This window comes from Oreochromis aureus, linkage group 6, assembly GCF_013358895.1.
Source record: "Oreochromis aureus strain Israel breed Guangdong linkage group 6, ZZ_aureus, whole genome shotgun sequence".
NCBI classification, from domain to species: Eukaryota; Metazoa; Chordata; class Actinopteri; order Cichliformes; family Cichlidae; genus Oreochromis; species Oreochromis aureus.
This window is the reverse complement of record NC_052947.1, coordinates 13,509,178-13,532,372: the sequence shown is the minus strand read 5'-3', so window position 1 is coordinate 13,532,372 and position 23,195 is coordinate 13,509,178. Positions and strand designations below refer to the sequence as shown.

The following is a 23,195-nucleotide window of genomic DNA, read 5'->3' as shown; positions in this document are numbered from 1 at the left end:
TGACTATTTTAAATGCCAGCTAATCCATGGTAATCTGGCTACTTGGCTGCAGTTAACTCAATCCTACACGCAGAAAGAAACACACACACAGAGGGAGGGGATACCTTTTCGCACTGGTAAATTGGGTTGCGTTTAGTAACCCAGGAGGTCGTGTTACATTTAGTAACCATGTCACACAGACTTGTGGTTGTCCTTGTCTTTGCCAGCAGAAGGTCAGATTTAAGCAGTGCGTTAAGGAAAAAGCCCACGCCTACATTATAATATAGGACTGAACTTGTGACAGCCCGTTATTTACAGCCGGTCCGTCTGTTTACGACTTTGGATTCACTGGTCGTCAGTAGCAACCGCCGTAGCAACAAAAGGCAGGAGAAGATCCTCAGAAATTAATCCGCTGATGAGCCGTCAGGCGCGGCGCGGAAAACTCACAGCAGCCGACCTCTGACGGCAGCAGGTGCGTCTGTGTTACTGCGCGAGCTCCCTACACACAATTAATTATCAATTTATCTCAATGTTGTTTGGACACCTGCGCAACGCTCAACAAAGAGAGAGAGAGGGAGAAAACATGTTTTTTACATATCGGGGTGCAGAAAGCAGTGACGCGTCTGCCTGTCAATAAAATAGGTCGCGGAAAAGTTGATGAGTGGTTCCAGCAGAGGCGAGCCCAGTCCCCCGAGGGCTCTGCCGGTGTCTGTGCGTTTGTACTCACGCTGTCTGCAATGCGTGGCTCCATAGTGCTGGGGAATCCTTCCTGGCGTCTCTCTTATTCCCCTACCGTGCAGGAAAAATCACAGGCTGTATAAATGGGGGGGAGAAAACACCCAGCTGCCCTGCTCCGAGCGACACCCAGCCGTCCGGGGGTCCCACCCACATCCCCAAAACAGCCCGTTAACTTGGACGACAGCCAGCCGCTGTGGGCTCCTGCTCCCGTGCGTACATCTCCGCCGAGTGTCCAGCAATGCCCACAGCCTCCGGCAACCGCATTCCCACATCCACAGCGGTTCACTGCCGAGCCGTGACGGAAACAGCCGAGCCACACGCGATGCTTCACCTCGCTACACCTGCTCTGGCACCAGAATGTGTAGAGGCGACTCCCCCTGGCGGACAGACGCGGTACTAGCACGAACTACAACGGTAGATCGGAATAAGAAGGAAACAACGTGGTCTTTTAACACGTGGCTTCATATATTCGACTTTAAATAATAATAATAATAATTTTAGATCTGCAGTCGTGGAAAGTATTGCACCCTATATATAATATAAATTATCGAATCCTTACCAAGTCTTAAAATGACTTATACAACCTCAGATGAACATCAACATGATTTATTTACAAAATAAATACAAAAGCCAAAATTCTTGCTTTAGATTGATGGACTTCCCAGAGCAGTTCCTTCCTCCAAGATCAACACTAATGTCTGTCCTCTTTGGCAGAGTAAGAGAACCCCTACTTTCATAGAGATGCTCACACTCACTGATGTTCAGTTAAGTATAGGGATGGGCTTAAAAATTACCTCATGAGAAAACTGGGACTGCTGTGGGGGGTCACACCACACCAATAAGATTATAAAGAGATCAAATTATTACTGAGCCGAATAGAGTTCAGCCTACTGGTGCATTTGATTAGCGGCACCTGCCCCCACTTACCCTCTTAATTCTTGTAGCAGCAGAATGGGTGTACTTACTTTCTCACACTCTTCTGCATAGTGTTGTAAATAATTTTTCTTATTAATTTAAGGTTGGATTTACCTCATTTTAAGACCTGCTGTGGTCCAGATTGTTTTTATTATGTATCCATATGTAAAACTTTAACATTTGTGTACTTTGTTTTTTATTGTGACTGTATGTTTACCTTCTTATTTTCTTCTTCTGGTGTTTCATTTCCTCTTCTCATATGAGGTTAATTATATAAAATAAGTCTGCCTCAATTTATTTCAGGCTCCTTGAAAATGACGTCTTGATTGAATTAAAGTAGTATGAAACAAGATCAAAGGACAGACTGGCCGCTATAATGGAGTTTAGATACATCTGGAGCTCATTTTGTAACGTGTTTTTGGTATAACAAAACTACTTATGAAAATAACCTTTTTTTCTTACATGAACTACAAAAAAAGGTGCAACACAATAAAAAAACGACATAAAAATGCATGAAAAAAGCTTTTTTATTACAAGAGAAATAGAAAAGATAAAAGCATTGTTGGCATCATATCGGCTTATCACAGCACAAAAAGCACCACGGACACAATAACCAATATGAAAACTAGAATAAGGGTGAGATAATATAATCAGTCCTGTAGGACCAGAAAGAAAACACCAGCAGGACTGAGAACAGAGTCAGCAGCTCCACAATCACAGAGCGTCTATAAATAATATACAGAGGGTCCACGAAGGCTTCGCGGACGCTGTTATAAAGATCTTTACAAAGGCAGGTGGGGTGTATGTCTGAATGAGACACATACTGTAATCAAGACAAGACACACATCAAATCCTTTACTTTATCTCACCGCAGCCAGACCTGGCTTGGATACAAGACAAACTGTAAACTCTCTCAGTTGTTTGGTTCATCCCAGAGACTCGAGTAAACACTGAGAGCACGAATACTCCAGAGTAGCTCTGTTTCAGTTTTAAATAAGATATCCACCGTGCGACAAACGCACTTCCCTTCATGCTAGGGTCTCAAATGTACAAAATGATAAAGTATTGTGTTACCCTCAGACTATTTTATCACTTTTATCTGAGGTTTGGTGTCATCGTGTTGTTTTTGGACCCTTCAGTATAGAATGAAGAATGATTATTAGGTGTCTTGAGGCAACAGTGGCTACACAAACAAGGTGATATTATAAAATAACAACTTGTTTTCAGTCCAGTTTTGTGCTGGTTGTCAGTTTTTGTCCACAAGTTAGCGGCTTATCCTTAAAACACGTTGAGCGATAGAGGAAAAACTGAGCTGCGATTTGGATCTGAATCCAGGTTTGTGTGTCAACCTCAACATTTAAAGGTAATGCTCACCTTATGCATTACCTCGTGATCTACTGCACTTGCACGGGCAAATAAACAGCATTTCATAAGTGCTCATCACAGTGATGGATTTAACTCCAAATGCAAACTTTTGCAGATTTTTGCAGCAAATTTAGGGGGTTGTGCAGCGTCGCTTAAAGTATTATTAAAGTACAAACTCTTTCCACCATAAAGTTAAGATTTAACGACCTCCCCTCTGCCCTTAATGATCAGTTTTCACACCTCAGTATACATCAGTAAAGATGTTGTGACGACTATTAGCCCTGTAATGCTAAGTGTGTCATATCTAATACATGAGCTTTTGTCAGATTTTTGAGATCATCAGTGTTTCTGTTTTTTGTTTTGTTTTTTTGACAAATGATACAAATTAAAACTTTTGTCAGAAAGTTAAATAAACTGTAAATAGACAGTTTCCAGGTTCTCCCAGGTAGCTACACAGGCAGATACAACCTAACTTCTGATGTACGCCCAGTCATTTTGTTCTATAAGCAGCCCTGAAACATGACAGAAAAGAGTTTTAAGGGTTGCTGCTAGTGGGCTTTCAAGGGGTAAAGAGTCCAGGTGTAAATATTTGAAATCTTTTCTATCCATTATGTAAATCCATATATGTAAAACTTGCAGAAAACTTCTGGGAAAGCTGTGAGTGAGCAGGTGAAGCTGTATGGGGAGGTGCCAGCATATAAATAAATAAATAAAAACAGCTTTGCATTTATTTGCTTAGAGCTGCAAACAACCATAGCAGCTGCAGTGGTCCTTTTTAATGTGGCTTCCTTGGACTTTTAAGCCCAGATGATCCGACATACTGCAGTGAAACTATAATGAAAACGGTTTTTTTAACAACCCTTAAATACCAGCTGCTTCGACCTTTTAAAATCCTCTCGCCACATTAATCACACTCTGCTTCGTCCTTTAAACCACGAAGCAGCACGTACGACTCGACGCTAAGAATACATACATGTTTCAGATATATTTTGATGTGTTCAAGGTACATGCATTCACGTGTAAACATAGACTCAGCCAGTTAGAGGCTTTGGATTCATGGTAGTCAGATAGTATAGGATACACACAGGCACAAACACTTGGGCAAACACACACACACACACACGAGCACACACGCGCGAGCACACACACACACACGCACCTGAGATGCCTTTAATATCGGGCCAGATTGTTCAACAATACTATAGCTTCAGTTTCCTTTCAAGTGTGAAACATACATATACGGTAGTAGTGTGCTATCGGTTAACGGCAGTAAGTCTTCTGGCAGTGCTGAGCTCCAACCATGTTGTAACTATCAACTGTTTTCCATTCGTTTAGGATGAAGACTGAGAAGATGATCGAGTAACACTACGAGAAGATCAGAAGAAAATAGAGATGAAGTCGGCATGTACTGTATGTCTCTGATAAATACTGTATCTTCATGTACTAAACCTAATCGACAACAGTAAACTATTAGAATTCAGTGTTTATGCTCATAAATCGAAAGTGTGGAGCCTGGTATATGTGGAAGCACACGAGTAAAGTCTCCAAGACTAAAACTACAAATATCTGAGTGTTTAACTTAAAGATTTTTTTAAAAAAAATCTACGATCATGTTTAAAAAACTTCACAGGAAGTCACCGACTTAAGCAACTATTGTTAAAATCATACAGAGTACTATGGTGTAGATAGCACAACTAATAACAATAGCAGTAATAATACTATCTAGAGCTCTGAATTGGGAATAGTAAATTACTGATGTTGCAGCCTGCTTAGTGTAATCAAACTAAAAACATTAAAATTCATCTCACAAGCCAATTTTAAAAGTGATCTTCCTCTTGACAAATAGACAATGCCCTCAATTCCGCTTCTGCACACTAAATCTGGGCGCGCACGGCACAGAGAGAAATCTCCGAGAATATTAATTAACCCCTGAAACCAAATTCCTGCAAAATACTGTTAGAAGTGTAAAACTAAAATGATCTGAGGTTGGGGGGGTGTCCCAGTTCAGGAGCTGCCAGGCTTGAAGTTCAGATTCATCATATTTATCCTTCATGTATACCAAACGTGATAATTAACCGCTAAACGGTGCATTCGATTGCCCTCTCAGCTCAGAACGTCAGGAGGTATTGCATCACTGGAGGTAATTGGATTCAGTTGGTCATCAGTTAGTAAGAATTAAATTAAAAAGGGTTGATTAACTTCCTGTCTAAAATCCAGACGGCAGAAGATTTGAATGAATAAAATACTGATACAGACACATGAGTTTTCTTTCTGAGTTTTCCAAGAAGCGGGGAAGTGTTTTATGAATACTTTCCACCCTGGGCTTTGCCTCTCAGACTGAATCAAAGCTGTCACATTAAGGTCTCACATCTTTGACTCCATCAGTCATTATCTAGGGCAGCTGTACTTCCTGTCCCAGATTCAAAGCTAAACAAGGAGAAGCACCTGCAACACAAAGCAAAATCCCAAGACCTGCATGAAGTAACTGTTGTCTTAAAACAGGGCTTAAAGTTTTTCTTTGTGTTTCACACTGTGCTGTATTGCATTACGGTATTTTATGCTATTTCAGCACATTGATGTGATTTTATTTTATCCTCGAAGAAAAAGTAAAGTAGTTTAAATTGCTTTCAAAAGGTGCTATTTTTAGAACAGTAGTAGTGTGAAGACGATGAAAAAGATTTAACTTGGATTTATAGCTTAGATCTTGCGCACACGGGGTAACACTAACCATATATAAGAGAGAGATAACATGCAGCTCTCTTTAGTCAAGATGAAAATAAAACTTCTGTAGCTATCACAGTTGTGACATACGCAGCAATTTAGAACCCAAAATTTAAATTCTGAATTATTACTGCATTCATAATAAACCAGTCATATGTGTGCTTTTGTTAGCAGTCTGGATATGACTGTAAATACAAAGTACTACAGATAAAATAAAGTGATAATTTTCATTACCCTGGTACACTGCTGTCTGACCCGTTTTACCCATTCATTCACTGGCTGCTTGAAGGCAACTTTTTGGTGATAAACATGGAAATGTTTGACATTTCGAACTGATGAGAGGGACCTGAATGCACCATTAGTTTTGGTTTCTGTCAAGCTAAAAAGTGCACGTTTACCCCTCCACCCCCCACCTTCAAGATGAGGCAGCCCCTGAATGTGGACACAGCTAGGATCATCTCCTCGAATCCGCTCAAACACAGGAGTTACTTCCTGTGAGGTCACTGCTGATGTCATCTGGAGGTGTGGACCTGGTGGTTGGGTGGCTGGGCGTAGAGGTACTTCCAGATGGCGTAGTAATGTATGGCCGCTCCCATAGCTACAAACATGTGCCAAATAGCATGAGCAAATGGGACAATGCCGTCACTTTTGAAGAAGACTATCCCCAAACAGTAGCAGGCCCCGCCGACCAGCAGCTCACACAACCCGGACTGCTCCGGCTGAGAAGAGGCATTAAGTTTATTATTTTTAAACCTTTTAATAGGGTCATTTTAAACCCAATCGGAGCAGCAGAAAATGTGAGTGGCCTCACCATTGAGAGGATGACCAGGGCAGGAAAAACTCCCATCACTGTGTAGCAGATCAACTCCATGAGCTTATACCTATGACAGCAACAGGTTACTGAGCACAGGTGTTACTGAGCGTAAAGTTAAGCAATCTTAATAACAGCTTGGAAAAAGCTTAATCAAAAGAAGTTTAAATATTTGACATGCTAAGAAAATAAATATATGAGCAGACCTCTCATGGAAGAAGAACACGTAGGTGGTTCCAAAAGACGCCATGACCCAAACTAACCAGCGCATGTGACACGCCCAGGGACCCAGCTCTCGCAGGTTTAGCCTGTTAAAAAATCAATCAATCAATCCATCAATCCATCAATAACAGAAACATTTGGCTCCAAATATGTACAGACTCACCACACACATTAGCGTCTCATTAACTGCTAATTGAAAACCTTTCTGTCACTTTGACACGTGCAGCGACTGTTGTTCATCCCTTATGTTGAACTGAGGGGTGCTGTAAAAATATATTACCACTTCCCTTCTTAGACTTAGCCAAGATGCTATTAATGAGTTACAGTTAGCTTAAAACTTACCAAGATTGCTAATCAAGACCTCCTAAATTATTAAGCCTTTAGTCATCTTGCTCAATTATCCATTAATTAATAATTAATAGTTTACACTGTATATAAAGTATAGATCATCTAAAAATTGAAGCCAAGTAAACCTTAAACCTGCATGACCAACAGGGGGCGTGTCCTATAGTAAAGAAGTCTGAGAAAATGACCCTACTCCTCACTTGCACTACATCCACAGCAAACACTTTCCCAGTGAGTTTATGGATTAATCTTCTAATTCCAGATCTTTTAAAATACAGCATGATGTTTATTTTTTAAACTATTATTCCAATCAGCTCATAAGACAAGATATGCTTTGGCTAACTGCTCACTGAAGAGATCCTAAGTTTGCAGTGTCTACAGGATTTCAGCAGTTTTAATTTCTCTGACCAATAATTTTCACCTTAGTTTTTACCACCAACCTTTTTTTTTCTTATGAAAACAAGATAATAACTAAACAAAAACTAATGCACAAAAACGACATGAAATCCAATCAGACCTAATGGCCGCTTTGTAAACCGTGTAGAGCAGTTCTCACCGTTAACACCAATTTTAAGTCAGATCCACTTGCTTGTCACATTTGATTACAAAGAAAAGAAGGAGGGGGGAATAATAATAATGCCATATTTTATTTACAGTCTATGTAACTTAATCATGACTGAGAACAGGAGGGTGCATAGGTTTTCTCACAATGGACCCAGACTGAGGATTAGTTTCCTTGCAGTTAGCTCAACAAACCCTCTCTGAGTGCCAGTTATTGGAAACACTATTTGATATCTGTAATGTGTGGTGGTGGTGGTTGTTGGGGGGTTCTGTGTCATGTCTGTTGCTGTTATGTTGATTTTAATCATCTTTTGTGTGTTTATTCATATTCAGAGCCCTTTGTACCACAGGTGTTGAAATGAGCTATATAAATAAAATTTGAATAATGTACTAACTTATATATACAGTTTACACACACCCACACATGCCTAGCAGGCTAGTTTGTTTACCAAGGGGCGTAGGAGGCAGCGATGAAGAAATAGATCACCATCCTGTCACACATGTGAAAACACTGCTCCACAGACCTGAAGAGGGAGCAGAAACGACTCAGTGACACTGTTTAGATATGAAAAATCATTATTAAAAATGATATATTTTATTTAAAATTATCCAATGCATCACAGATATTGTGCTACAATGTGTGTGTGTGTGTGTGTGTGTGTGTGTGTGTGTGTGTGTATATACGTATATACCGTAGGTGGCTCTTCTTCCAGGCCACAGTGTGGAAGAGGGTGGAGATGATGAAGAGCGAGCTGAGCCCCGCCCCATACACCCAGGCTGACAGCCGCTCCCATTGGTCCTCTGACTGGAAGTGCAACACTGAGCTTCCCAGCAGGCTGGGGATTATCCATAACTAAATGAATTCATAGCATAAATGAAACATGAGGCACAAAGAGGCAGGCAGGCAGGACTGACTGTAAACACGAGCATGATGCTGCTGATGTTATGTAATGATGATTTTTCTTATTTTCACTGGGCTTAATGAGCACTTTCTGTGTGTGTGTGTGTGTGTGTGTGTGTGTGTGTGTGTGCACATTTACCGCATGCGTGGCACAATTGGCAGCATGCTCATATTCGGTGGGCTGGTATCTCTTGTTAGGAGGAACACGATTGTTCATATACCTGCAAATGATCACATTTATTAACAATTTTATCGTATGAACTAAAATCTTATAACATGGTAATAGTGGTTTAATGTGTGAAAATAAGAAGGTAATAGTGTGATGTTCTCAAAATACAAAGTCATTACCAAGGTAATAAGACTAACGGCTTGGTAGTCATTTAGCTGAGTAATATTTAGCTGAAATTTATATATTAGTGTAATAACTAGGGTGGTAAGGATGTGGTGATAATGGCAGTTAGTGACAACACAGTAAAATTTTGTTAACAGTTTGATAACCTGTGTGTCTCAAAATGGTAATTTCCCATTGCTCATCAATAGACTATTGTTTATTATCTTCTAATTATATGCATGAAGGTTAGTATTATGTGGTTATTATCTCCTTTTTCACACAGAAAGGTAGTTTGTTCCCAATTACTACTATTTTTAAATTCCACTGGCCTTCTGGGACCTGTCCAGTCTGGATTTAAAGCCAGGTATTAAAGTTATAGCTTTGAAACAATTTAATTCCCATCTTAAACACAGAGCCTTCCTTTCCTGTCTCCTCAGATCACTCCTGTTCTTCACGGAGTCCCCCAAGTGTCTGTTTTGGGTTCACTTTTCCTGGCTCTATAACTCCTCTTCTTGAATCCTTAATGGAAATCAAGAGCTAATTCATTCATTCTTAGTTCCTATAAATTGGGAGGTTCTTTTTCTCTTCCTGATAAACTGTTTCCCCTCTCTCCGTGTGTTAAGTCTCATGTGAAGAATCTGGATCCTGAGCTATGTTTTAACAAACAAATTGTCATCTGTCAAAACAGAGCTTTATCATCAAATATTTCAAATATTTTCTATTTAATCCTTACATGGAAAAATAAATTCAGGCCTGTTGCCTGTTGTTATAATTTGCTGTATTGTGGTCTCCTTTAGAAGTTTCTATCTTGACTCCAGTTACTTCAAAATGCTGCATCTAGACTTAACTGGTGCTAAGAAATTAGATCATATCACTCCCATAATGGCTCCACTACATTTTGTCCCTTTCCATTTAAGAATTAAATTCAAGATGTATTAATAGTTTTTAAAGCTCTCACTGGTCAGGCACTCACCTATATGACTTCTCTTATTCACCTTCACACAATTCCTCTTTGCTTATATATATAGTGACAAGCTCTGACTTCATGTTTTCTGTTCTGGGTTCAAACAGATGGAAGGACTTTCTCAGTTGCATCCATGATCGTGGAACCAGCTTCCTGTGTCCATTACAAGTGCTCCAATTATTGCCGTCTTTAAATCTGAAAAACTAACTATATTTCATGGTATTCTTGGGTTCATAATCTGTCACTGGTGGTGGTTATTTTGTATTGCGGGCACATTTAAATTTGTGATCTTGTACTATTATTTTTGAAGTTTTTATTGTTTTGTACAGCACTTTAGACAGTTTTTTTAAATGTGCGTTACAAATTTTTGATTATGACGCCACTATTATCATGTTATTACTGAGCTGTAATATAAAGTGCTACCTTTCTTTTTATTACAGGCAGCAGCATTTATGTAAATGACACATTTCACATTTGCTTCTAAAATACACACACACTGGGTTGCTCATTAATCGAAGCCAAAGGTCTCTATCATACAAATGGATCAGTTCAGACTTAGCGGTCATTTATACAAATATGCAAAATTAGAATTTTAAGCAATATTGCTGTTTTGTAATTATTTACTCATTAACTTTACTCTTTCCTTTATAAGTAAATGTAACAGAAACAGTACATGTAACTTGGCATTAAAAAAATCTTACACACACACCAAACAATTCTCACTCTGAATTTATGGCAATATTTAATGAAATATGTATTATACAGAAATGGGTATTTCAGTTTAAGCTGTTAGGTGTTGTTTTGAAATATATCTCGGATGTTACTGGATTTTTATGGAGCACATGTTGCTTGTTTAAAGGGCCATTTAAAAAAAAAATATTGGACTCGTTGCATAATCCATATTTCAATATATTCCTTTTTTCCTTATACTTAACTCATCCTTTCACTGAAACAAGCTGTTCTCTCTTTACGCCAACTGTCTTCTAATTGGCTGCTCCTCACAAGATTTGAACAACAGGTGGGCGGGGCTTTGAGTCTAACAGCCAAGCCTGGGAGTGCGTCAGATGATCATATTAGGATATCTACTCTCACTGACATGATACAGAATCAAGGGTAAAAAAAAACAGTCAGTCTGAAGCCTGAGCTACTGACCATCAGGGATTTGTTGTACATACACTAATGTAATTATTTGAGGCTTTGGCCATGTTTGTAATGAGCATCTGGCATTGCAACAGAATTTATATAACAAGAGTAATGGGTCCACTTTAATAGGACTTTGTAAAATTAAGCTGCAGACCATATTTACTGTGTATGATATTTAAACCCACTTATATCTCAATGCTAATAATCCACCCCACCCTCTTGTTTCGCTTAGCAACGCTACTACATGCTTCAACTTGTTGCCATGACTGCCGTTGCCTGGCAACAGTGGGTAACCACAGAGCGACTGAAGCAGAGGCTTGATCTCTTTCAGAAACGGCTCACACATACAGCCATGCCTACATTTTCTCACATACACACACGCACACTCCGATCTGTTCGTTTGATTGCGAACACTCAGTACAGAAACTCAAACAGTTCAGGAGGTAGCACCCTGACAGTGATGTCACTGTTGTCATGGAAACGACAGGCAGGGATTGTCCTCCCCTCTTCCCTACAACAGAAAACTCCTCGCTGCTTTCGTCTTTCTTTTTTTGCCTCTCTTCCCTCCTCCCTCTCCCGTTCCCCCACCATGGCTCCTCTCTGCTTCCCAATGATGAAATTAACATGCAGGGAAGGCAAATGACGTCTGTGCAGACACACAAAATGTAAGCATGTGCACATCCACATGTTGTAAGTTGTAAGACATGAAAAAGAAGGAAAGGGAATACCTCTCAGAACCTCAAAGAATCCATTTGTTTTTATGAAATGCCCCCAACAGCTAATTATGCTGTCTATCTGAGGAGCTGTGCATGCATGTGGCTGTACAGAAACAATACTTCTAAATAATCTAAAAAGAGGAATATCACAGCTGTGGGTATATGCGCGGTTGTTGTCAAAATGCTGATAAGACATTCACAATCCTTCATGAACATATATACACAAGGAGAACTAAAGAAAGATGATGCACAAAGGATGGCAACACCTTTCACTTCCCTTTCTCCTCCATTTGCTGCTTTGTTTTTCAGAGTGACACTCATTAGGAGCTATTAATACTAACCGGCCCAGCCCAGAAACACACCGTCTTGTCCCAAATAAAAGACTTCCCCACCCTGTATCCAACACTGGCCTCACACTGTCTGGCTTACTCTCTGTAGTGCGCACACATACAAGTGTGTGTCAGTGCCAGGCCCAGCAGGCCTGGCCAGGTCATTAATGACTTTATCAAGCTGGCTGATAATTAGCAGGCCAGAGGCCAGGCAGAGGGACACACTCATGGGACAGGGCAGAGCAGAGCTGTGGAAACACTGTGACATCTCTGCGTCTTTGTGGTCTAAATGAACCATGAAGACCTCGGTCCAGTTAACACCGGACATGAATTAACACTGCTTTACTTCATGGTACTTTGTGCAATCATGTATATCTATAATAAAGGGAACAACCACACACTGCTGAAAATAGTTGCCATATAACTGTTTTTTCTTTGTTATAGCACTGTAAATCAAACAGGTCTTGGATCAAATTAGATAGTATATAGATCAAAGAACCACAATGGTGATTAAAATCTGATAATTTAAGCTATATATCCTAGTAAACCTAACTGCAATAGACTGGGAAAATCTGATCTATCAGCTGTAAAGAGCAAAAAGGCCCATCAAAACTTTTTGAGATTACCCCCGTCTTGTCACGCTAATACATCCAAAGGCCAAACAGTTTTTCTTAAACTAATACACAACATAGAGAAGCTGCAGTTAGTCACAGCTGTGAAGATAAACAACTGAAAATTTCATTCTGGTTTTTTTTTTTTTTTTTTTTTTGTTATGGCTCCTCTGACGTCTTGACTGAATCATTTAATCGTTTTGGTGTTTCCTTAGAAAAAGCCAGTCTGGGTCCTGTGGCAGGAAGTTGTGACAGTTGCACGTTCGACAGCGCTTGAATGAATAAATGAATCTAGAAATGTTACATAACAAAAGTAACCACTACGCGCTTCCTTAAAGTGCCCTGCATTGTGAAGCAGCTAAAAATATATATAGCTGTGATGTACTCATAAAAGACAACTGACATCATATCTGATTAAAAAAAGCAGCATGATAATTTCGCCTCAGCCCATAATGTGGCACACATGACTTCATGTGTGAGCTGTGGGAATTACAGTGTCTGCTTGTGAGATGGAACAAATACTACTCCCATAATTGCCTCAGTTGGCCTATTTTTTGAAGCAAAAAATATATATAATAAAAAAGTATCTCTCTATATATCCATATGATTTTGGAGACCTTTTTTTTTTACATCAATTCAGTTTGGTTGGGTTTGGAGCTAAAACCAAGACCACTAAACATATAACTCAGGGTGTGGAAGTTGTAATGGACAGTGAACAGAACAGATGATCAGCTGATTCATAGCATAAAAGCAGTCAGCAGATTAGCAGAGCATGAGCTGAGAATGAAAATAATTCTGAGTTGCAACATTGGTCTACTTCGTTTGTCCTCGGGACAGCCTCAGCCTAGATCCAGTTGGCTTCTGTGTGCCAGATATTAAATAAAGTTGAAAAGGCTGAGGAAGAGGAGGGGGTGGCCTTTCCTCTGTGTCACAAAGATCACAGGGAAAGAGGAAAAAGGAAGAGGTAGCAAGATGAAGAGGAGGAGGAAGTGGCCGGTTGTGTGTTTGCTTAAAATAAAATAAAATAAATCCTGAGCTTGAATATAGAAATTTGAAAAATATACATCACTATGAGACATGCAGGAAATACATATGAGTTATTTACAGCTGGTTCCCAATGAGCATCCTCGTCCTCATCATCATCATCGCTACTAAACAGCAAACGATCAGCCTTTCTGTTCATCTCCAGTGTCTAACCGTATATTCAATGAGCTCACCCACCTTACAAGATTCATTTACAGAGGAAATAAGCAACAGTTGACGGCAGACAGACAGTGTGGCCAAAGCCTGAATCCCCCCTGTGAGTGACGGGCGAGTTAGCCGCCGATAATTGATCAGTTCAGCGTTCAGATCTGCAGCGAGGAGGTTTGATGGAAGGTAACGAGCACGTCGCCTTTTCACCGTCGTCGTCTTATCCTCATCTCAAGCAGCACTGGGAGACGCATGCATCCTGACCCAGCCGCCTCCAGAGGGTCCAGTCCGGAAGTGTGGGCGTCCGTGGGGGGACGAGGGGATGAGTCTCAGTCGGTGCTGATGCTTGCTCGCTCTTTCTCTCTCTCTCTCTCTCTCTCTCTCTCCCCGCCGGTTCACCTCATCACGACTCGGTGAGGGGGGCTGTTCTTCATCACTGAAGGCTGCCACATCATTCTGTGATGAGGGGCTGATTCAGAGGCAAATCGTGCCTGCAATTCCTGCTTTGGTCTCTAGGTGGAGGCGCAGGCGCGCTCTCAGGGACTGGTGTTATGTAATAAGGCGACGACGTTAACGCATCTAATTATTGTGTCAGAGAAGCATTAGCGACACTCAGCTCCGGCTCCTAGTCTGCGCTGCAGAAGAGTTTTACCAGGTATGAACAATATAACCCCATGACGTCACTCTGATGTCACCTGGCTGGGTCTTTAAGACACACGGAGAGTTTTGCTGCTAATATGTGGACTGTCGCTTTTTAATAAAGAACCAGATATCTTGAATTTGCAAGAATTTTAATTACTGAATCTGAATGTAATTATAAAAATATCTCATTCATGTAATTTTCTGTTTCTGTCGGGGAATAAATGAGACATGCTACAGGAACCAGGGGCAGAAATAGCTGCTCACACTGACACGTTTTTCAGTTATCTATTTATTTACTGGCAGCCCCTTACATACATTACAGGTCAAAATATCTCCCCCTCTGATGCTTCAGTCTTGACTATTTTATCATTTCAACCCTGACCTTGGCAGGTCGCTCGAACTTAGGAAGAGGCAGGAGGTCTGATAGCTGATAGGTGTGCTCTGTTTTTGGCTCCTTTGACTGTTTTCATTGTAGTCAGAGGGCTACTTTTTGCTCCACCTGATCTATTGGACAACCATTAATTAGAAATATATATTGTATGGGTAATTGCTAAATATTCACTGCTGACACCTGGGAGTTTCTTGTCACAGTTAATTTAAATAAATTAAGAGTTTGAGCACTATGGAGGGGGAAAAAAGGATTTGATTTGATTTTTTAAACATCAACAAGACCAAAACACACTTGTAAGTTTGTGCAGCAGGATGTTTTCCCATCAATCCTTGAGCAGCTAGAACAGCAACAGCTTAGACACTATTGTGCCTGTATTAACAATCTAATGGCATCGATCTATCACGAGAGACTCTGCAGTGGATGAGTAGATGTGCATTTGGCTGAAAACCCATCAGTGCTTTTAAAGAACCGGGACTGTGATACACATACATGAGTATGTGGAGTCATGTTGATCCTGTCTCTCACATACAAATGTTCATTACTCTTAGGCAGTGGGGTTTGAAAGTAGTAGGGATGGGTAAACTCGACATTACAGGTGTAATCCCACGTGTCTGTCCACCTGATTCGACCTACAGCTTACAGGCACAACAGCAGCAAGAGGAATTCTTGCTGTTCGCTTTAACTGAAAGACTCGGTGAGATAGTTTTTATTCAGGAGAAAGTGATGCCAGGAAAATGTGCCAGACATTTGGTCTGAAGAGGTTAACAAATTGATTACTTTAATGAAATGTGTGTATAGTAGGGCATCACCACACTGTCTCATAAATAACACCAAGAAGTTGTAAAATTGTTGTTTTGTACTCATGGCGGGTTTTTCAAACTTGTGCTCGTTAATTTTAAGCATTATGTTATCTAACCAGTACGTTTTAGGATGATGTAAATTTTATAAAAATTGAATAATATATTACATTACAACATTGTTTTTATACAAAATATTAGCTTTTCCCCAGGTTAGAAAAAAATAATCTCATCTGCATCACACGAGACAGCAACTTTGCTCAGTTAAAACTGTGAGTGTTCGAACTTTGAACTTAAGTTGGCCATCTGTATACACAATGAGCTGCCAGGTTCAAATTCCTTAATCCAGATTTAAACAGATGTAAACACACACACAGACAAGAACCAGATTCTACTGAGCACTTTAACAGTAATCTTTTATTAAATGCATATTATGACCAGCATAAGCGTTTAACAATTATTGCAGCATTTCATTCTGATTAATAGAAAATGCCTGCTTTAAGCAGTCAGCTCTGGCTGAGCTCTAATCTAAGTCATTAAGTACCGTTTGCAGACATCTGGTCAGTCCCTCTGTATACAGCACTGAATGTAACAAGCTCAGCATAAAGCTTCAGAGAGATCGCAAACACTGTTTGACCTGAAGTCTGCTCGTTGAACCTGCATATATAAAAAAATACCTGATTAAAATAAGGCCAAGAAGCTTTGGGTAATAAGGCAGCAGTTTTTCTCCATAACTCCGGGAGCAACTTTGGTCGGAGAAATGTAAACTTCAGTTTAGACTATCTTCAAGTCCTTCATGGCAGACTCCAGAGACTGAAAAGACATTGACGGACATGTGAAATCACTGTGGTAGTCAATACCTAGCAATCCTGCATGTCTGTGTGTGTCTGTGTGTTACCTTGACATCCCAAATGCCCATTCCTCCATCCATACCAGTGGTGCAGAACTTGGTGCACTGGTTTCTTCCTCCTTCCAGCACCGAGATTTGGCTGAAATATTGTTTGAGACGTGAGAAAGCCAAGTAGTAACATATCATTTGTTTTATGGTTTTCATAGCTGTATTTAAAAAATCACTGTAACCAAATCCCCTCTCATACCCAACCACACATCACCACTCGGTTTTGGGGGGTTTAATTTTCATGGATACGAAACACTTGTTTTCTCCTGACCTGATGCTGTTCTTGTGGAGAGTGTTCAGGTCCTTGTCGGTGTTCTGGGTCTCCGAGGCTCGACGGTCCAGGTTCTGAAAACGCTCCCTGGCGCTGATGCCCTTTTGGGCCGCCTGCTTAGGAACATCCAGCTTTCCACCAAATGTCAAGCTGCCTTTGGCACCGTCATACACAAACAGCACCGGGTAACAATCATGGCCCTGGAGGAAAAGACATACAACAAGGAGATATTACAATATCAGGATGGAAATATGAGAGACTAGACTCTTGTTTGTTATTCTGGATGCTAGAATAGATACAGCCAAAAAGCGCTATCTATTCATTTATATACATTATTTATATGGAGACACTGGGCCAGAAAAGTTTGAGATATAAAATTATAAAATTACCTTGAATTAAATTAAAGGAACTGTTGTGTGTGCGTGTGCTGAATAAATGAATACTCACAGCTGCTACCAAGCTGTTCTCAGTAATGAAGGTGACACACAGCAGAGGAAGTGTCTCAGAGCTGAGACTGGTCAACCTGTGGAAGTTGTAGCAAAAAGTCAGAGTGGAGCACACAAAGGAATGTAAACACACGACACGCCCAGCTACGCTGCTCTGCCTTCACTTACGTGCCGTTCTTGCCGCCCTCGGAAACACACAGAGTTGAGTCGTGGGAGGTCCAGGCCAGGCGGTTGCCAGAGTGCGAGAAGCAGACGCTGTGCACCCAGCCGCCGCTTCCTCCTGAAGTCTGAGCTGCTGCTGGAGACCCTCCGGACTCAAAGAGCAACTCCCCAAAGGGCATCTTGCTACCCCAGGGAGTGGGCCCAGGCTTCTCCTCCACCTCCTTTATGTAGGCTGAAAACACTCTGTGAGAGTGAGGGTGGAGATATGTTGTTATTTTGAAACCCACATGCCATATAACATGGACTGTATGAGGAAATTCCTTTTTTATATATACCTAGGAGTAGCGTCAGTGTTGGGCTGTACACAAAGCTTTAAATTTAATAAAGCTGAAAGCTAAGTCTGTCTGTGACATACCTGCATTTGAAATCGCAGGATCCAGCAGCCAGCAGGGCGTTATTGGGGTGCCAGTCCAAACTCAGGATTGTAGAGCGGATCGGCTTCTTAATGTGCTTACACACCCACCTGCAGGTAACAAGAGATGGTTGCTAAAATCTCTCCAACGGCGCTTCTTAGTACTCAAATAAAGCTTTCTGCATATATTAGTGAATTCCCTGAAATCTCACCAGTCGTTTTCCTGCTCAAAATAGCAGACGGAGATGAGACGAGAGCCGCTGCCAACAGCAAACTTGTTCTCTTTGGGTGACCATTTCACACAGCGAGCGGCACGGTTGATCCTGAGGATGACCAGGGTGGGCTTCCACGCTCCCTCTTTCAGGGTCCACACGTAGGCGTTACGGTCCGCTCCACAGGTAACTATACGGTTACTTTCCGGAGCCCAATCGATACCTACGAGATAAAAAGAAAAAACCTCTCAGGAACACATTTCCACTCACTTCTCTATATCACGTCAAATAGGCAGAAAAGAAAGAAGAGCTCTGGTATTATCAACGTCTCAAATGCATCCAAAATAAATAATTGGCTAAAAATCTATAGAGAGTCTTTTTTCTTTATCTTCCAAGAGATAAAAGTAACTGTGCGGTGACTGGGATCTACTTTGATGTCTTTATACTTACTGGCAATCTACATATCCAGCAGCTGATTACAGTAGCTTAAGACAATGACAGGAAATTGTAAAACCAGTGAAGTCTCAGTGGAAGGAGCATACACTATAACAAAAGTATTGAGCCGCACCGCTTCCTTTCATATAACTCACTTACTTAGTTTGTGTTAAAGCTTAAAGTAATGCATTATTATGGGTATGGGCACTTTGATAGGGGCAGGTGTTAGCTGGTAGCTATGTGCTAGCTGTCACCTCTGCTAATCTAAGTCGCCCCTGGTGGAGTGTAAAGGTACTGCAGGTGGGCTGCAGTTACACCAGAAATTCACGTTAAAATTACTCACAAGTATGTACATTTATACATATTTATCTGCTCTTGTTTTGAAGTTTGTGTCCCATCTCTGGGGACATCTCAGGTCCTCCAAGGTTTGGAGGCCTATCTCCCCCCACCACTTCCCCTGCCGGTGGCGGACGTCCTCAGACATTGGTCCGGGGATGGGCGTCCAGGTACACACCGGCTCACTCCTTGGCGGCTGCTTATCGGGGCCTGGAGCCTGGGGCTCGCTCGGGCCACTTCGGAGGTGGGGTGCCCTCGGCCTCTCGGCCTGGGGCTCGGTCACTCTGGCACAGCTGGCTGCCGGCGGAGCTCACGGGCACGTCACTGCAACCACCCCCGGCTTCTGCTCCGCGGCTGCTGAGTGACCCCTCATCTGGGACTCTCCTCAGCTCTTTCTGGGATAGTGGCGCGGCTGCCCCTCTGTTGGTCTTCCTTGGTCTCTTGTGTTCTGGGGGCCTCTGGATGTCTGGAGTCTTGATCTCCTCCATACCTGCTTCATGCCCTGGAGGACGGGGCAGTGGCCCCCCACACCCTCTAGCAGATCATTACATGAAGGAACCTTTTAAAAACAAGCGCGTCCATGCTCACAGGTGTACACACGGGTGATCACAAACACTAACTACACCCTTTTTGGCTCCTACCTTAAAGCACACTGTGCGCTGTCGATCTTACATGCTGCACAATAATGTTTAATATTTAGTATTTACTGTTATATTCCCATATATCATCGTGATGTTGTTTATTCTATTGCTCTCGTTTTCTTCTGCTTGTTTTCTTTTTTCTTTCTCAACAGGTGATCCAGGTGATCGATATATGTATTTTTTGTCTCCTTATTCTGTTGGTTTTTGTTTTTTGCCCTTTATCCCCGTCCCTCTTCTCAGCTGTTTTTCTTTCCCCCAGTCAAGTCTGTCCCGTATTCAGCAAGTGAAAATAAAATAAACAATAAAAGGTGAATCAAATAGACCATTACGGCAAGGCTGGGATGGTCCATTTGGTAAAGTAAATCCGTTGGGCATCTTTCTTCACCTTTAGACAATAATTCTGATGGCAAAAGAACCAAACGGGACAGGCAAAAAAAAAAAAATGAAGTTTGTGTCCCAGTAGCAGGTGGGTCACACATTGGCCTAAATGCTTTCTATATGACTGGGTAGCATTAGCAATTTATAGCCAACAGCCTGTGTTCTTTGTGTTTTTTAAATACAATTTTCAAGGAAGTACATCACTTCCTCTTGTCTTTGATTAGACGAAAGATTAAAGATTGTGGTATTTCCTGGCTTTTAAGGAGGCCGCAGCACTCTTGACTTTGGGAATGGCTGATCTGATGCTTGGCATTAAAGACATTAAGCAATATGAACATTAATAATCACATAGAGATGGGGAAATGTTCCTACAGCTTGATTTATTTTGTACCACTGGATAAGGCAACCATAGATTTAGCAATACTGGAAAGCTGGATGGCCGTTTCCTTGATATCGATTTAGGCAGATCCTTCAAAATGATGGAAACTTGTCCTCGATGTCACAGAAAAACCTAAAGTATTCTACAAAATCTTGTATTTTCACTTTCAGTATTGGTGAACTTGAGTAGTGGCTCCGAGGTTTAGGGGTTAACACGTTCGTCTTACATGCAAACTAAACTTCAGTTGGTTTCAAGCCAGTGCTGCTTCCAAGACCAAACAAACATGTGGATCCGACCCTTTGGGAAATAAGGCAATGTCAGAAAGTCCCTAAATAGTTTTAGTGTTGCTGTGTCTCACCTGTCACCTGCCCGTTGTGTTCCTTCAGCTCATGGATTTTGGTCCACTTGGTCCCATCTTTCTTATAGATGTGGACCTCATGGTTGTTGGGGCACAGGGCAATCTCTGTAGCGGAAACAAAGAAGTTTGTGTTTCAAACCATATCGGCACAGATGGTCAACCGTACGAACACAATATTCATCATGGACAAAGTACAGCATGACTGATACGAGAAGTTTTGCAGCGGGCTGCTCAGTGGGGAGTAACACAGAAGAGCTGAGTGGGCACATGAGAAGAGAGAAATAAAAAAAACACCGTATGTATGAGCCTGGAGGCAGCACACAGACACACAGCATCTTTAAATAGAAAGCGCACAAGACCTGCGACCTTCCTTTTTCGTAACGTTGTGGCAAAGGCTGCATGTTTTAGTCAGCAGATGAGTCAGTGAAGCAGTGTTTGTCCTAGAACAGCAGTGTGGCTTACTTCGGTGTGCATTTTTTTTCACAGAATGACTAAACTGTTCATTTTGCAAACCTGAGTGAAACTCGAACAGCCTGGTTTAAGCGTCTCTTACATCCGCTTTGCCCAGAAACCAAAGCACTGATGAAAAACATCCATATAAGGCTCTGGTTTCCTCCAGCTAACGGAGTGTAAGAACCACTCAGAGAGGCCTTCAGACGCCGCCGTCGCTGTTACAGGAAACAGGAAATACCTTCTCCCACCTGGGAGCCAGTCGCAAACCATGGACTATTACACCACTCTCTCACAGACTCTAGTCAGAGCAATATGCACCCATGATGTTGTGCCCAGCTCAAAGATGAGACGACTGGAAGTCACTGAAGAGGAAAAGAGTGACCAATCAGAGAGGGCGGGCAGACTTACGGGATCGATCTTTGTTCCAGGCATGGCAGCTAATTGGTTCCAGCAGGAAGCTGTGGTACGCCATGACCAATCAGATGTTAGAAGGAGATCAGGAAGTAGTGGGAGAGGAACCAGAGGCCGGTGGGCTGTCAAATCTTTAAAAAAAAAACAGAAGTTGCATTTCATGTTGAAAGCAGGAAGTGTTGAAGTACACGAAGAAATGTAAAGGTCTTTTTATTGAATGAAACCGTGAAATGATCCAAAGTGTTTGATACGCAATGAACTGACTTAAACTCTGTTTGTGAGTGAAACACGCTAAACTTATTTCACTCAGAGCGTGTTAATGAAATCCAGACTTTCAGAGGAATGACAGAAACTATGCAGGTCCAAGGTAACGGACATCCCCACAAAAAAAGAGAAAAAGACACTCAACCATTGGAGGAAGCAACCAAGGAAAAAAAAATCAAATTTCTCTCATTTCTATCAGATACTTTACAAACACTAAAACACAAATGTGTGGGAAGCACGATCGCCTGTAGCACGCTTTGAATATTTCTTTGCAGAAAATGCATTATACTCAAATATGTGTGTGTGGGTGGGTGGGTGTGTGAGTGAGTACGACATGCCTAAGCACACTCAGTCAACTGTTAAATATTTTCTAGGCTACTTACCCCCGAGGGCAGGACAGAGATGAATGGGTGAGCTGAAGAGGGGGAGAGTTTAAAAAAAAAAAAGAAAGAAAGGAGAGAAGGCAGAGGAAAATAGCGGATCAAAAAAAGTGGAGGGTGTTCAGCTCGCGGACTCTGGCCAGTCAACGCGAACGCCAACGACAGAGTGAGTGCAGGAAGAGAGAGAAGCTGAGCTGAAGAGAGAGAGGGGAGGAGAGGTCAGAGGGGGAAGTGGAGGAGGGTACAGTGAAGCTCAGAGAGGGGAGACAGGCAGGAAGTTTCTGCAGGTTTTTCAGTTCTGAGGGTGAAAATAAAGAAATCATGGGCGTGGTGCAAGAAATGTGAGAGAAGGGGGACCAAAACTGTACTTTTTCTTTAATTGAATTTTAACATTATTAAACAGGAACAGGAAAAAAGTGTTAAAAGTAGTAAGAGAGGGAGGGGCATGGACACAATACAATGTTATGCACAAAGGCTGAATCTGAGGGGGGGGGGAAGCAAAAAAAAAAAAAAAGGAAAAGAAAAGCATGAAAGACACGGAAAAGAAGGGGGAGGGGCGTACGGGGCTGTCTGCATAAAGGAAAAGGAGGAAGTGAAAGAAGAGGGAGGAATCTGCAGGGAGGAGAGGGTGGCATCAGGAGGAGAAAGGGGTTGGCTCTACACTGGATTTGCTATTATTTGTCTACCAGTTACATTATGTGTCCTGTTCTCCATTTATCTTCTTGTTATGATCGCACGCCAACTAGTTTCACCCCGTTGCATCACTGCAGTGCAACCTCAAACAGTTAGCTATGAAAACAAGTTAATTTGCTTTTTATTGCACAATCACTTGCAAACAGTGTGTGTGGAAACCACTGGAGCTCTTGTTGTTGCGTTTATAGATCTGAAATCTTTTTTTACTGTAAGTGCAGTAAAAAAAAGATTTCAGCCTTCTTCAACTACTCCGTCTATTCATTAGACTTTAACTGCTATGTCAAAGCGTTTCTTTTAAGCTTTCCATATACGTTTTCAAGCTTTTAAAGAACATCATGTTGCCTTAATCACCTTTTTCTTGGCAGCAGTAGATTTTCCTTACTCCTCATAATT

General features: G+C 41.5%; 3 protein-coding genes and 1 long non-coding RNA gene across 5 annotated transcripts in view; 1 reads left to right on the top strand and 3 right to left on the bottom strand.

The window, feature by feature from the left end:
• The window catches only part of radil (Ras association and DIL domains), a 33,452-nt gene extending 32,347 nt beyond the window's left edge, over window positions 1–1,105 (bottom strand). For both annotated transcript variants that reach the window (XM_039613841.1, XM_039613842.1), the window contains exon 1: window positions 707–1,105. The gene's annotated coding sequence lies outside the window, so the exon portion shown is untranslated. The remainder of the gene's footprint in view (window positions 1–706) is intronic.
• Window positions 213–8,443, top strand: LOC120440706. The gene is made up of 3 exons (XR_005613470.1): window positions 213–451; window positions 4,333–4,407; window positions 8,355–8,443. It is a non-coding gene; the product is annotated as an uncharacterized LOC120440706 (long non-coding RNA).
• On the bottom strand, window positions 4,405–14,108 carry LOC116335316 (monocyte to macrophage differentiation factor 2-like). The gene is made up of 7 exons (XM_031758975.2): window positions 13,874–14,108; window positions 8,698–8,779; window positions 8,350–8,510; window positions 8,107–8,181; window positions 6,736–6,837; window positions 6,530–6,599; window positions 4,405–6,437 (listed from the first exon to the last, which is right to left on the bottom strand). Exons 1-7 carry the CDS (start codon window positions 13,885–13,887, stop codon window positions 6,231–6,233), a joined length of 711 nt encoding a protein of 236 aa, XP_031614835.1. The 5' UTR covers window positions 13,888–14,108; the 3' UTR covers window positions 4,405–6,230.
• A 1,960-nt stretch (window positions 14,109–16,068) lies between these two features.
• On the bottom strand, window positions 16,069–22,293 carry arpc1b (actin related protein 2/3 complex, subunit 1B). Its single transcript, XM_031758963.2, has 10 exons — window positions 22,113–22,293; window positions 21,463–21,596; window positions 20,602–20,706; window positions 18,075–18,297; window positions 17,866–17,973; window positions 17,457–17,693; window positions 17,290–17,365; window positions 16,843–17,042; window positions 16,572–16,662; window positions 16,069–16,486 (listed from the first exon to the last, which is right to left on the bottom strand). Exons 2-10 carry the CDS (start codon window positions 21,524–21,526, stop codon window positions 16,448–16,450), a joined length of 1,143 nt encoding a protein of 380 aa, XP_031614823.1. The 5' UTR covers window positions 21,527–21,596; window positions 22,113–22,293; the 3' UTR covers window positions 16,069–16,447.
• Between the last annotated feature and the right edge of the window lie 902 nt (window positions 22,294–23,195).